Here is a 15,528-nt window from a genome sequence, read left to right as displayed (position 1 = left end):
GGCAAGTACTAAATCGTCCAAATGAATTTTTCCTCCATCTCTATATATTTGGTGATAGAATTGTACCAACTGATTCAGTAACCTCTCAAGATGAATATACGTGTACACGGTAGAACAATTTATTTTGCTGATTATGCTTTCTCATATGTGGGTTGACTTTAAATCGCCATGCACAAGGGGGTTATGTAGTTTATTTGAATAATAGTTTGTGTTTATGATAGAAATTCCAGTTTATATACATAATACAAGCTTTGTATCCCTTCTTTAAATGTCTTATCACAGAGGAGATGGAGCTATTAATTCCCAAAGATACCAACTTAAAGCTTGCTTTAGCTAATCAACTTTTATCATTACTATTCAAAGAGGGATTACAGAGGAAAGAGTTGACAAATTTCTTTTCCTTCAAACTTCCCACAGTCTCCTTTAGGCTCACTTCCAATGGAATGAATTAAATCCCCAATGTCTTTGCTTTTTCTTTAGAAACCTGATATATTGGTTCCAGTGGCTTATTGTCCGCACACCTATCAAGTGTAATGTGGAACCAAGAATTGAAATTAGTGAAAATTTCAAACAAAAACAACACTTGAATTAAATGAATGCATTTAGACAGAGAGAAAAAGCCATTTGGTTCATCAAAATGATAATATACAGCAAGAGAGCAGAGACAACTACTAAAGCAGAAAAATGACAGATAATTTAAGCTTCAATACGTAGATAAGAAACAATGTAGTGATAAGTTTAGAGAGGAATATAATTAAGCAAGCATTTTTAAATTTACTTTTCAGGAAGTTGCAACAATGGATCTAGCTCACGCAAAATCTTTACAATATCAGAGAAGTGTGCCACTCTCTCAACCAACACATATCTTCCACTAGCTGAAGGAGTTTCAAATGCTTGAATATGGGCATTTGCAACATCTTTCACACTGACCCATCCAAAACTATTATTTGGAAATGTCTGTGCACCTGCATGAAGCAAGAATGGAAAGACTAGTCATGATCTTCCATTTCTTTTACTTTTTCCTACTCTTTCCATCTTTTGACACTAATCACTGTTCTTTTTCCATTGACTAGAGCCATAAAAACTCATTTTGCTGAAGATGATGTAGTAACTCAAATGATTTCTGAACATAAAAAAGTTGATTACCGTTGATTAGATTTAAAATTACAGCAGCACTTGTATTGAGTGTTGGTTGCAAGAGAGGTCCAATCACTGTGGCTGGATTGATGGTAACCATGTCGATGTTGTTCTTCTCTACAAATTTCAATGCAGCATCTTCAGCCAAAATCTTGGAAACTCTGTATAACAGCTGAAAGCACTAAATTGGAAACAGCAGGAAACTTGAAGAAAGTGTAATCACAAAATCACATCTACACCCATTATTCGAACAACTATGGGATCTTAAAAAACAAAAGAAAGTGACTATAGTTAAAATAAAATATTGGACTCAGAAGCAAGCAAATACTCTTATGAAAAATAGCAACATACACAGGGGTCCTTGGGTAGTCAAGATGAAAATAATGATAAAAGAAGAAGATATTAATGATTTGACTGAGAATTTGGGCAAGGGTTGAGATGGTTCCTGCTAGGATAAGCCTTCATGGATTTACCTGTACTGATAGCCAAGTTACAATATTGTTGAGCATGTTATGGAGTTTTTCTTTTTATTTACTAATAATGTGCTTGTATATGGAGTGTTATGCAAAATTGATGGAGACCAGAGTTGCCATTTTGTTGCAGAAATAGGGAAAGAGAGAGAAAACGAGAAACAATTTTCATTAACTAACAGTATCATTTGACTTCTTAACATTTCACTGACTAATCTGTCATCTATATTAACACCATGATGCTCCCAGAGCTAGGCCTTTTCACCTTAATGTTGAATGGCCTTTAGGCAACATTACTTATTTCTGCATTAGTAATTTAGCACAATAAAATTTAAGTGTATACCTTAGATTCTCTACTTAAATCTAGATCTGAAAACCATGTCTCATCAACAATAACTTCAGGAGTTTTAGGTTTTCTATCATATGCAACTGAAGCAATGGAGGAAGTTAAAACAACTCGCTTCACAGATCGAAATTTAGAACATGACTTGAGAACATTGAGCGTTCCCTTGACAGCCGGATCGATCAGTTCAGCCTGAAATGATGCGTGTAACAATCATGAGCTATAAAACAAGGACGCTGACTTTATTTTCAGACAAGTTGGTAGTAGCCTTTGTATAAATTCTAATCCAAGAATATGTAATGAATTCATTTCATTCAATTATACCGGTGAAGAGATCATGCTATTATTTGACAACTGAAAGCTTTAGGGAAGTGTTAACATGTAAATCCATCAGCCCTCGGATAATTCCTGCTTCTTGAAGGAATTTTAACCTTTTGAGTATAATTCCTTAGAGAAGTGTAATGAAAAATAACCTGTTGATTTCTCTTTTGGAATTGCAAAGAACATATTTAGAATTAGTGTTCAACAACTGTAGAACGGGAAGAACCTGTGGGTCTTTGACATCATTGATAATAAAGGGAGACGCAGTATGAAAGACACCCTCACACCCCTTAATAACAGGGTCAAAGGAACCTTCATCCAGGAGATCTGCTTTAATCAGGTGTAATCTCTCGTTTGCACCATCAAGTTTGAGCAAGTGGTCTACCTTTTTAGGATCATCTGCATTATATATAAGGAAGAGCAGAACAAAATTAATGAATCTTTAATGACAGAAATGCAAAAAGCAAAATGAAGAAATGGAATATTTTGGGAATCTATACGAGAACTAAATATTTTAGGATCAGTTTTCTCACTTGTTAATTAATTGTATTGGATCAGTATCTTTATTCACCTTCACAATCAGAAGTGTGTAGGCATATAAAATATTTTTTTTCTAAAGAAACAAGGATAATACGGCTATAATTTACTCTAAACAACCACAACGTCCAAAGCCAAAGGCCATAATAGAACCATACATGATGGATTCTCTTCATAGGCCAATAATAATTCTCAGTTTGTTTTGTTTTGTTTTTTTTTGGGTGATGATGATACGCTTTGTAGGAGCCAGTTTCATCCATCATGATCTGTTGAAAGACATGGATTTTGAGTCCGACGGTGGAGATGTGAAATTCAGCTCATATAACTCATGAGCTACCTAGAATGCGATATATAGCTCTCCCCTATGTTCATATCAACAATCTCTTCCCACATAATTCAATCTTCAATTGTCATATCTTGATCGAATCACTGAATTTTGTGTGGCTTCTGAAACCTATAATATCGTCCCCCATACACAAGACTACAACTAGAATTCTAAGTGGATATCAGCGAAGATGGTAAAAAGAAGCACTCGCTAGTGTCTCGAACAGAGGCCTTAACGGTGTAACCACGATGAAGGAGGAACTTGACCTGCCATGAAGCGATGAAGCCAGAAGCACCAGTGACGCAAACGAGCTTCCCTGCGTTGTTGATGCTCATTCTCTCTCAAATCTCAACCTCAACGTTGCTCGAAAGAGATTTTCACTGCTTAAAGTGTCCTCAACCTCAACTGTCATTTTCCGAACGGCAAATGCGGCCTTTCAAACCTGGCCAGGCCTTCTGCGTCTCCGCGAAACAGCGTCGCTATCAGAGAGGGTCAGAAAACTGAAATTCCAGCTAACTGGCGGCAGAAAATTTTTAAAATCGCATGAAATATTACTAATAAATGGAAGAGTTTTGTCTTCTTCAGTTTTTTTTTTTTGGGTAAAAATCAGATTATATTAAAATACTAAAATAAGGTTACATACAATTGTGGGAAGTTCAGGAGTAGTGTCCCAATATCTTTTTGCAGCATTTGCAGCGTAGAAGGTAAATTGCAAGTAAAAAGACAATAATTCTGGAGTAGTTTCTATACAATTATGAGTGTAATTTAAAATTAATATATAAATATAACAATATTTTTATTAAAAATATATTACATAATTTATAAATAAATTATTTTATTTTATTGTAAAAAATAATAATTGTAAATTATTAAAAAAGCAGTTGTAAATTATTTTATTGATATAATATATTTTTAATAAGAACATTATTATTTTTATTTCTTAATTTTAAATTACATTTATGTCTCAAAATTGTGGAACTTATTTATAAATAAGTTTGCTCTATGGAACTTGTATGTAATTTTTTATTTATTTATTTATTTTTATTCCAGGTACTTAGGTATTTAACTTGATATATGTAATGTACTTTTATCAATTCAAATCAAAACAATTGAATTTTAACTTGTTAATAATATTAATAACAAGAATTTATTATAAAGTGAATAATCTATAAATAATATATATGTTTTGATTTAATTGAAAATAAGCACAATAAATTTGTTAAGTATATAAGTTTCTTCTTTTATTTTTTATTTTCATGTAGGTGAGATATTTATGATTTTTTTAAAGTAAAAGTTTAGGTAAGTTAAGCAGGGGTTACTAGAAATAGGGCATATCTCTATTAAAAATTTGTTAGAACGTGAGAATATAAGAGAATACAAGAGATTGTAATAATTTTCTTTAATTTTTCTCAATATATGATTTTAAATATAAATAAAGTTAGATTTTTTATTTTTTAATAGAGTTAATAGTTTAATAAAGAATATGTTGTTTACTTAGAAGCTTCTAAATCATGCCTTACCTAAAGCCGGGGATGAATCCAAATACTAACACATGGATGGGGCAAAAATGAAAGCTACTTAAAATATGGGGACCTAATACTAATTTTCACACTTTTTACAAGTAAAATAAAAAAATTCTCAAAATTTTCCCAGGGACCAATCAAACTGTGGGGGAAAGCACCCCCCTTACATATGCCCTTGCCTACAGATGACATCTTAAGGGATCATCATTTGCAAAATAATAATTTATGTCCTTTTAGATGCCTTCATGAAGAGTCCCTTGTCAACCTCTCTTTGCAGATTGTTCCTTAATTAAATCCTTGTAGTTTAGTTTCTTGTCCATTCGATCTTTGGATTTCAATCCTGAGGGTATTGTATCTTTGATTTTCTCCACCTTTTAGCATCTACTCAGAGATTCTAGATTTGATTTGGTTAAGCATATCATCACTTTTCTCTCCCTTTTGGGTTATTATAGGAATCAGCCTCTCTCAAATTTCAAAGAGTTTTTTATAATTAATGTTTCATACTTGACTACATTTGTAATTGGTTAAAGGCTTCCTGCTTGGACTCTCAGTCTATTGTTATGACCGATTCTGCTACTTCTCATAGCAATATGGAATGGTCCATTTGGTCAAAGAAGATTAAGTCAGGTAGACAGGTCATGTGTTTGTTGGTTATTTGTCACAAACATCAACCTTTGAATGAATACACTATTGAATGGTCCATATGGAATGGCCTTATTTTCAGGAAGGTTTCTACTGATTCATCTTCTCTCTTTCTACTATGTCTGTGACCAGCTCTTTGGTGGATACACTCTTACCACAAGGACTATGAATTTCCTATTGGAAATATTATATCATGATCCTCTGTCTGAAGAGGAAATTCATAAGCCTAGACATTCTCAACTGGAAACTTTTTGATAGTGTGAATTGGTCTCACCTCCTTTCTAACCATCTTTCACAAAGCAGATATTTGTATGACGCAAGGAGACCTTTTCTTTGTTTTTTGCTTTTCTACTTGGGTGTGCTTTAATGTTTTGAATTTATGACTTTTTATTGTACATTTGGTTCTTTTTAATATTTATGATGTTTGACCTTTTATAAAAACATAGTTTAATAATATCTTAATTTTCAATGTTGTTCTTAAATGTTACAACACAGGCGTATTATTGCTGTCAAACTCGTGAATTAATTCATTGAGTTTATCATTTTATATTTCTATCTTATAAAATCGTGCCAACTCACCTATAAATTTAATTTAGATTAGATGCAAATTTAGCTAAAGTTGCAAAAGACTTTGTTAAATTCATTGATTTTCTATAGAATTAAGTGAGTTAAATATATATTATGTAGAACATAGTTTACAGAAGAGGTAGGACTTGGCTCAAAGAAATATAAAACTCAAAAGGCAAGAACTAATATTAATATTAAAAACAAGAAGTACAAAATATAAGAGCTTGTATTGTTTTGTTTTCATTTTTTTTGAAAAACTGTTTTATAAATTAATTTTTCAAAATTGTTTCTTAAAAAAATGAAAATCCATGTGATTATGTTAATTTGAAAAAAAATGGAGTTAAAAAAAGATGGATAGTGGTTGTTGACATTAGTTAACCATAATAACTTATGATAGTGGTTGGTCATTGTAAAATGCCTAAATTACTCCACCCCATTAACCATAACAAGATACACAGTATACCATAATAATTAGGGATTAACCACCTCATCTTACCATAATAAAAAAGAAATAACTATATATAAAAAAAGCTAATCATAGTAGAAAAGAAAAGACCCGCATTAAAGGTCTATTATGCTTGAATAAATAAACATATATTTTAAACTCAACATGAATAATTAAAATGAATGCTACCATCATAGAATAGACTTTATCATGGTAGGATAGATTTAAAACTATATATATATATATATATATATATATATTAAGTACTAGTATATTAGAAAAGTTTGAAAATTGAATTTAATAGTGTGAAATCTCACAAGTTTTAAGAGACTCCAAAAAACCAAGTTCCAAATCAAGTTAAGACCAATCATAATATGGAGTACAAAAGTACTTAGAAGCATGGAAATTCACTTTATAAATATAAGCATTGAAAATACTTTAAATTTTTTTTTCCCCTAAACTGGACTCGTTCACCACAACCAAAAGGCTCACTCGTCATGGCCAACAATCTTGAGGTACTTCACCTTAGCCAATGCAACAATGTGTTGTAGCGAGCCTCTCTATGTTGTGTGTTGCTCACCACAAGTGTACAGGTCGTAATAAATAATATAATAAAAGTAAAGTATCATTCCCTCCAGAATTTGTTTAAAAATAATGATCAAATAAAAGACTAAGTGAGTTTAATCAAGTTGAGCTAAACATAATTAGGTGAACATGATTTTGCAAACTAAATTTACACTAAAAAATAAAGAAAACAAATTGATTCAGAGATTTCAAACACAAATTTGAATTTAGAATTATTTATCCTCATTGTATCTCATAACACCAAAATCACCTCCTCTTTTAAATGCTTTTAATAAAAATAAGTGCTAAATTAGGGTTCTAAAAATACTTGGACAAGCTCTCTCAAGTCATAAACAAGTGTTTAGTTAAATTAATTGTCCAATCTCTCGTTACAATTAATAAAACTCAATTTTTAGCTCTAACCCTAATGTAGCTATGTAAGGCTAGCAAGTATATCCTTATTGTATTAGCAAAACTATCCATTTAACATGCAATTATCAAGTTCTTGCACTATTTTACCCAAGTTCTATACTCAACTTAGCCCTTTCAAGTATCAATCAAGTGAATCTAACATCTAAATGATAGTCAATCACTTAAAAGTATTAAGAAAAGAGTAAAATAAACACGCACACACACACACATCATTAATCACAAAAAGAGAGGAGAAACATAGTGTTAATTCATATATGGGTTTCAAATCACTCTAAAACAAAGTGTTTAGCTACTCATAATCATCCAAAAGATACAAATATACAAAATATTTGAACCTATATTAAAATATTAGAGAGAAAAGGGAAGATTAATAGAAAAATAAAAGAAAAAGAGCTCCAAATGTCTTCAAAATTCCATTCTCTTAGACCCAACTCTTCCAATACTTAAACCCTAGCACACAAAGCTTTAAATGGTTGCTCAAAGTTTGAAGAATGTGTTTTGGATTGAGCTCTCGGCATATATATGCCATATCCAACCAATTTTAGATAAATAAAATGTAGCATTTTTCTAACAGTGGCAAAAATCACAACTTTTTGACAACTTTAGTAGTTTTGAACTGTTTTTATAATTAACAAAATTTATCCTTTTTATACTTGATTTCATCCAAAAGCCTTCCAAAAGCATTAACAAAAGTCTAAAAATGCATCTAATCAAATTTTAAATTAAAATAACACAAAATTAGGCCAAAAATATCAAATTAAAACTAATAATATAAACCCAAAACAAAATGTATATTTTTCTAATTTGGTCAATAAATGATGAAATAACATAAAATTCTAGAGGTTAACATTATGCTTTGTGATGAAGGTGCCATTTGCCATGGCAAATTGCACAAAAATGATAGCATTAGTGTTGTCAAACCTCAGCACTGGGGATGAACTTTTGATGTGCTCTGTGCCTCTGTTCAAGGTCCAGTTGGGGTGATCTAGATGTCCATAAAATGTTTAGATAGTAAGCTAGCTAATAACATTGGTTTCAAATCAAAATAATATTACATGAAAAATATAAACACTTGGAACCAAACTTAACTTTTTTTTAAACACTTAAACCCTTCCAAGTTGTCTAAAACCCACACAAAGCTCCGAAATCCTAAACACCTACCTAGATCAAATCCCTAGAATTTAGAACAATTTGTGCAATGCATTGCATTCTAAATATAACACATATATCACATTTTGACTCTTTAACCTTGATTTCAAGAAGAACCACAGGAGAAGTGAAAATATCATAAACATCATTAATTACTTCTTTTGCAACATTTTAAAACATTCATAATCCTATTTACACCAATATTGAGACCCTGAATCACACTATCAACACATTCAACAAGGCTAGGGCACTAAATACAATCAACAATCACAATTAATATGCAATGGTGCAAATAAACTAAAATAATTGTCATAGTTAGCAATGTATCATCATTAATTAAACATTTAAACCAAGAGGTAGAGGCATACTGTAGGAATCACAGATTCCTATGGCTCAAGTGCTTTCTCATTAATTTTTTTAAAGCTAGGGCCTGTAAAATATTAAATATATGGGGGTGAGTATAATTATTCAGTAACCAAGGAAAGTTCTAAATCATGTACATATAGGTCAAAGTGGGCATGCCTTGTGGGCATGTTAAAAGAAAACACAGCAACAATGAGCACAATATTACACTATCACAATATCACAACTCATGATACAATATAATGTATGATCATCAACTCCTTATTTTTGCCATATACTATTGACTGAATTTGTTGGTTGATAATATAATAGGATTGAGTCCATTTGAATAGACCAGCTTAAGCTTGCCAATCATGAGAAAACACCTGGCCAACAATGCCTCACTCAATCTAAGACCACATATTCCCCTAATTTTTGAATACCTTGGGGTGTCACAGTGCCTAATGCCACACCCAGTCTAGGGTGATATAAAAGGGTAATAGGTTTAGGCACCTATACTTACACCTAGTTCAAGGTGAGATTCATGAAGATCTGACATGTGAAACCAAACACCGAGGCCACCCATAGTGTAAGTTATAAATTCCACGTGAAAAAAATAATCTACTCCTCCTAGGGCATTCGCTCGCCCAAATCATGATCATGTTACTATGCACAATGTATCACCATGTATAATCACATTACTCAAGCACGTATGGATAATAAAGACAAACTATCACAAGCATGAATGTGAAGCTTTACCATCTCATATTAAAATCTTTCAACATAATATGCTTTTAATGGAAACTCAAGAAAACTCCACTTGCACATATTTTTCTAAAACAATAATTAAGTTTATAATTAATTAAATTCACATTAGTCATGTTCACAAAACAACATAAATCAATATAACAAGTAATAACATAAGTTAGAGATGTCTCGATTACCTCAAACCTTTAAGAATTTAAAGGTTATCACTAACACGACTTGCTTTCGGAGCTAGAATTGAGCTTAAGACCTATGTAACAACAATAATATACAATTATCAACAACCAATATCATTAAAAAGCAACTAAATTCTCATTTTCAATTCGCCAAACTTACACTTATTAACTCCATGATTCCAATCATAAGCTCAAAATTACAACTAATGAGTTTATTAACTCTCATTAACCTTATTTAGTTCTCATTTGTTTAAATATTAACAATCACAACACCCAACAATCCAAATTTCTTCTTAAAGTGGTTAGGCTTTCATCCAAAACCCTTGTTCCACACTTATAACCTTGTAAAAATCCTCAAAACTAGGTTCAAAAATGTTAAATAACTCTCATTAATCTCATTAGGACTAATGAGTTTGGACCCAAAGCTCTTAGGTATGAAATCCTTGCTCCCCCCAACACAAAAATCATCACTGGAACATGCAGAGGGAAGGAGGAAGGATAGAGAAGTCCTACCTAAGTAAAACCAAATTTGAAACACCCTTAAGATGCTCCACGTTTTATGAGCTAGCATATTGATGTCATCCCCTTCATGCTCTCTCTCTCTCTCTCTCTCTCTCTATATATATATATATATATATATCTTTTTCTTTTCTCTTTTGTTTATGTAGCTTGAATACGAGCTATAAATTTAAAATATTTTCAAGTTGCATATTTAAAATATTTGACTATTCACTGTGGCGAGAAGCTGTATTGCCACAGTGAATGACACAAACAAATCAACTTAAAACTTAACTCTTCTACTTGGGCTTAAGTGGCCCAAAATCCTTATGGGTCCAACCAAAGGTTGTGTATCCAAAATCAAAAGGCTCGCTATCTATCACTAATCATCATTAAATTAATTAACACTTATTTTACCTATTTACCCTTGATTAAATAATTAAATCAAGAAATTAAAATTTAAGATGTTACAGTCTTAGCTAAATGTAATTTATAATGGTTAAATGTAATGTGCTTTAAAAATAAAAAAACAAAAACAACTATAACTTATTTCTTCTTTTGTTGGTTTTTAAAATAAAAAGTGAGAATAGTTTTAAAAAATTTAAATTCAAAGAATTTAACCAAATAATTTTTTATCCTTTGTACTTAGAAATTGAAAATAATTTTTTGAAAATAGAAAACAAGACCCTAAGGCATGTTTGGTTTCTATTCATATTTTTTGCTTTTAAAAATTATTTTGTAATACAGTTTTTAGAATTATTTTTCAAAAAATAAAATAAAAATCTATTTGGTTATGTTAATTTAAAAATCATTTTTGAATTAAAAAAGAAGGAAATAATAATGGTTGTAAGTAGTTAATGGTGGTAATTTATATTATAAATTTATCAAGCTAACTATATTTTTTCAACAATCAAATACAGTATGTTTTGAAAACAAATAAAAATAAAATCAAAACAACTTTAAGATTTTTTTATTTTTTTAAAAAATAAAAATAGTTTTGAAAATAATTAAATTCAAAAAACTTATTAAGCAAGTTTTTGAAACCAAATATGTTCTAATTTGCTTTATTTCGAAGTTCAAAAAGTCACCTGTTGATCAACATGCCGCTTCCGCCCTCTTCACACCACAAGTCCACAACCTCTGGTTAACAGTAGAGAAGAGGAGGAAGGAGAAAGGGGAAAGTGTTTGGATTTTGTTGAATTATTATTGATTTATGTTTTAATATTATAAGATAGAAGCTAGGGAAAAGAGAAAAGTGTGGCTGACATATTTTGCTTTTTGATAAAAAATAAGAAGGGAGAATTTCAATATAAGTGTATGAATAAATATAATATTCGTATATAATATGACAAGATTTATACATCAACAACATAATATTCATTCACTATACACATAGTCTGTGTGGTTTATGAATAATAATGTACAAGTTTTTTAGGAGTATAAATAACATAATGTCAGTATATAACATGATAAAATCTATACATTAATAATGCAATGTGTTATGGATGATGTTATTTTTTCAAACAAAAGGTAAATGAGTTTTTTCATTAAGAAATATATTTACATGTAAAGTCTTTGAGCCTGAATAAATACAGAATGTAATGAGCCTTATGTGCTACTTTCTTCGACATGGGGGCACTAGGTGCCATTCTGCTTTTTTTTTTTTTTGTTTTTTTTTAGAGTCTTGGTCAACTGATTGTGTTTAACTCTATTTTTAGATGATAAATTATGAATGTTGATGGATCTGATTTTAATAATTTGGATTTGAAATATATTCAGGTTAAATTATGGTCATTTTTATTTAAATTATTTAATTATATACTTTTAATAGCTATTTATTAATATAATTAAGAAAAAATTAATCATTTAGTTTTTATAGTTTTGTTCCAGTTATAACTAAATTCTTCAACTTTGACTCGTTATAACTCAGTCTCTAAAGTTTTAACTCGGTTGTAAATTAGTCCCTGAACTTTGTCTCTTACAATTTAATCTCTAAAATTTCAACATCTTAAATATTGGTCTCTATATCTTAAAAAATAAAATTATAAAGATTAAAATATTTTAAAATTTTAATATTTATAATATTTAAAAAGATTAAAAGGGTTTAATAATTTAAAATATTAGTAATAAATTTTAAAATATTTTGAATTTTTATAGTTTTATTTTTTAAAATATAGGGGCCAATACTTAAAATGTTAAAATTTCAGGGACTAAATTACAAGAGACAAAATTAAAGGATTAATTTACAACCAAATCAAAACTTTAAAAATTGAACTATAATGAGTCAAAATTTAGAGACTAAGTTATAATTAAGTTAAAATTATAAAGATTAAATGATTAATTTTTTTATAACTAAATTCTTACAAATTTATCATTTCAATTTACATTATTATCACAAATTTATTTAAATTTATATTCATGAGGTTGACAGCTTTGCATAGGTGGATATACATGTATACACACACGCACATCAGGGGAAAAAAAAAAAACAAACAAAACAAAACAAACTAAAGCATCAGGCTCCACTAACAAAGGAGGTGACGCGGCATCCACTAGGTGAAGACCCATAGGAAACGACAAGGCTCTCTGATAAATGAGGTCCCTTTCAGTATGAACATCATAATTGGAGGACTGATCGAATTAAGGCCAGAGCCCATCTGTGCAATCACTATAGATTCTCACATGTCCCAAGCTCATTTTAATCGCATGTAGACATATCACAACATCTTGAGTTGTCCCAATCATGCAGATCAGCGGAGAAGAAATCTCCAGTGGAGACCATGGAACATGCCATAGTTGACATGCTTTTTAATATTATTTCTATAAAAAAAAATGCTAGAATGTGAGAATGTGAGAAGACGCAAGAGAATGTAATAATTTTCATTAGCTCTCTCTCTCTCTCTCTCTCTCTCTCTCTCTCTCTCTCTCTCTCTCTCTCTCTCTCTCTCTCTCTCTCTCTCTCTCTTCACTAGATGACTTTGAATATAAATAAATTTAATTTTTTTATTTTTAAATAGAGTTTTAATTTAATCACGTCCTAATTTTCAATGACGTTCTTACATGAGTTAAAATATAAGGGCACATGAATAAATGGGTCTTGATTTAGAAACACTTAGGACCCTAAATTCATATTTTGTTCAATATTTTTTTTAATTTTTAAAAATAATATAATATAACTCTTATCATTAATAAAAGTTAATTTTGACTGTTAATTGATAAAAAATGACAGAAAAAGTCCTCAAAAATTGTACAAAGACAACAACCTAAAATACTATAAAAAATGACCCAACAATTTTCAATGACATTCTTATAAGTAATTAAAAAAAATTAAGGAGTAGATGTTAAAGGATTAAAGCGCCTATGTTGATATTTTGACTAAGTCATAGTTAACATATCTTTTCTTAATATTATCCCTATTAAAAATATTCTAGCATGTGAGAATGTAAGAGAATTCAAGAGAATGTAATAATTTTCCTAATCTTTTTCAATACACGAGTTTAGATATAAATAAAGTTAGATTTTTTATTTTTAAATAGAGTTATAATTTCTTTTTATGAAAAATAGAGTTTTTAATCACGTCGTAATTTTCAATGACGTTCTTAGCAGTACTTTGAAAAAAATTAAGGAGTAGATGTTAAAGGCTTAAAGCACATATGTTGATATTTTGGCTAAGCCAGTTAACATTTTTTTTAAATACTATCTCTATTAAAAATATTCTGGTATATATATGATAATGTAAGAGAAATCGAGAGAATGTAATAATTTTCTTCATCTTTTTCAATATACGAGTTTAAATATAAGTAAAGTTAAATTTTTATTTTTAAATGGAGTTAATAATTTCAAAGAAACAGAGGAGGAAAAACATGCCTTGAGTCGTTAATTCACACGAACGTATGCGGGAATAAAGTTACACTAGTCGAACTTAGTTTGGGTACACAACAAACGCACTCTCTGAGAGAAAAATCTTGTAAAGAGAAAAATGAGACCAATGAAAAACTGAGAGCGTTCTTTGTTTCTCTTCATGCAGAGAATCCAAAATCTGAACCGACTAAAACCGCACCCATAACCACCTCTTATGAGAACGTGCGGCAGTTTTTCCAACCGCCCAGGTTTCAAATTCAAAGGTTGGAGAATACTACATTTTAAGGCCCTGAGTAAATTGCATTTTGAACCCAAATATTTTTCATAATTCTCATATGAGCCGCATTCTTCAATTTGGGCTTTTATATGAGCCTAATCCACCAAGGGTGGATAACCCAACATCTCTCACTCACACTTGGTGGAGAAGATAATGTCAGTTCTATCTCTTTCTCTTTCCTCTCTTCATACTAGATGCTTTGTCGTGACCACATAAGCTTGACGTCTTCATCTCAGTTATTTGTACTAGGGAATCCTATTAAGGACCAGCACAAATAACTTTAAAGTTGATTTTATTCTAGATTAAATTCGTGCCTTAATGTCCTAGATTTATCAATATACACTTTTTCTCATTATGACTAATCTGATCCCTCTTAAGTCAGTCCAAGACTCAGATAGTTTTTCTTATATACGTAGTATCCACACTTATGAATTCATAAATTATTTCATAAGGGACATGTCTTGAATACGAGCATAGATGTGTATATTTAAGATAATCTTCCTTTTGCCCATATACCACTTTGATAGGAAACAGTCGCTTTCCTAACATGAAACCTTTAGTTCGCATTAATCATGACCATAGGTTGCATGTTAAAGTAGCAGGCACTGTAACATATCTCTATGATAATGTCAAAGTCAAAGGACATCAATGAAAGGATTTTTTCCTTTCTGGGACTCACACAGCAATAAAGCAGGGATTTATTCACTTGCTTCCCATTACGATTCTTAAGCACATGTGGTATGAAACACATGTTATGGTGTTACTCTTGCTTATAAGAGTGTACGTCATTTTCATTTATTATTACCACCATACAAACATAGGTTTAGATATTCATTGTATTTAAACCCAAATTCTTCTTTTCTATTGATCTTATATGACGTCAATTTAGAAGAATTTATCATTTGGCTACAGGTATTATGGATATGGCGATCCATGATTTGATCCAAGTATGCTTACGGATCTCATCTCGACTTGCTCTTTGATCGAGGCGACATATGATTTGTGTTTCTTTTCTACTAAATCAACATTTTGTTGCCTTGCTGGTGAACACTAATATCTCATCTTTGATTTCAATATCAAAGGTAGTTGCTTGTGTGAGAGAGTCAACCTTATCAACCTGTACGACATACTAGACATTATATGTTATCAATTGT

The 15,528-nt window shown here is 30.6% G+C and overlaps 1 protein-coding gene across 1 annotated transcript; it reads right to left on the bottom strand.

Moving 5' to 3' along the window:
* Positions 1–230: 230 nt before the first annotated feature.
* On the bottom strand, positions 231–3,637 carry LOC129304250 (cinnamoyl-CoA reductase CAD2-like). The gene is made up of 6 exons (XM_054943948.1): positions 3,400–3,637; positions 2,498–2,670; positions 1,951–2,142; positions 1,147–1,309; positions 779–965; positions 231–521 (listed from the first exon to the last, which is right to left on the bottom strand). The coding sequence occupies exons 1-6, from the start codon at positions 3,404–3,406 to the stop codon at positions 449–451; spliced, it is 795 nt and encodes a 264-aa protein (XP_054799923.1). The 5' UTR covers positions 3,407–3,637; the 3' UTR covers positions 231–448.
* Between the last annotated feature and the right edge of the window lie 11,891 nt (positions 3,638–15,528).

The sequence above is a fragment of the Prosopis cineraria genome, unplaced genomic scaffold (genome assembly GCF_029017545.1).
Source record: "Prosopis cineraria cultivar Desert tree isolate PC_DT_omini unplaced genomic scaffold, ASM2901754v1 PC2, whole genome shotgun sequence".
Lineage (NCBI taxonomy): Eukaryota > Viridiplantae > Streptophyta > Magnoliopsida > Fabales > Fabaceae > Prosopis > Prosopis cineraria.
Note: the sequence above shows the minus strand (reverse complement) of the source record. Positions and strands in the feature narration are given on the sequence as shown.

Coding starts and splice junctions, on each gene's coding strand:
- LOC129304250 (XM_054943948.1), bottom strand. Junction 966..1,146: donor AATTTTAAATCTAATCAACG/GTAATCAACTTT, acceptor TGCTTCATGCAG/GTGCACAGACATTTCCAAAT. Junction 522..778: donor TTGTTGCAACTTCCTGAAAA/GTAAATTTAAAA, acceptor TACACTTGATAG/GTGTGCGGACAATAAGCCAC.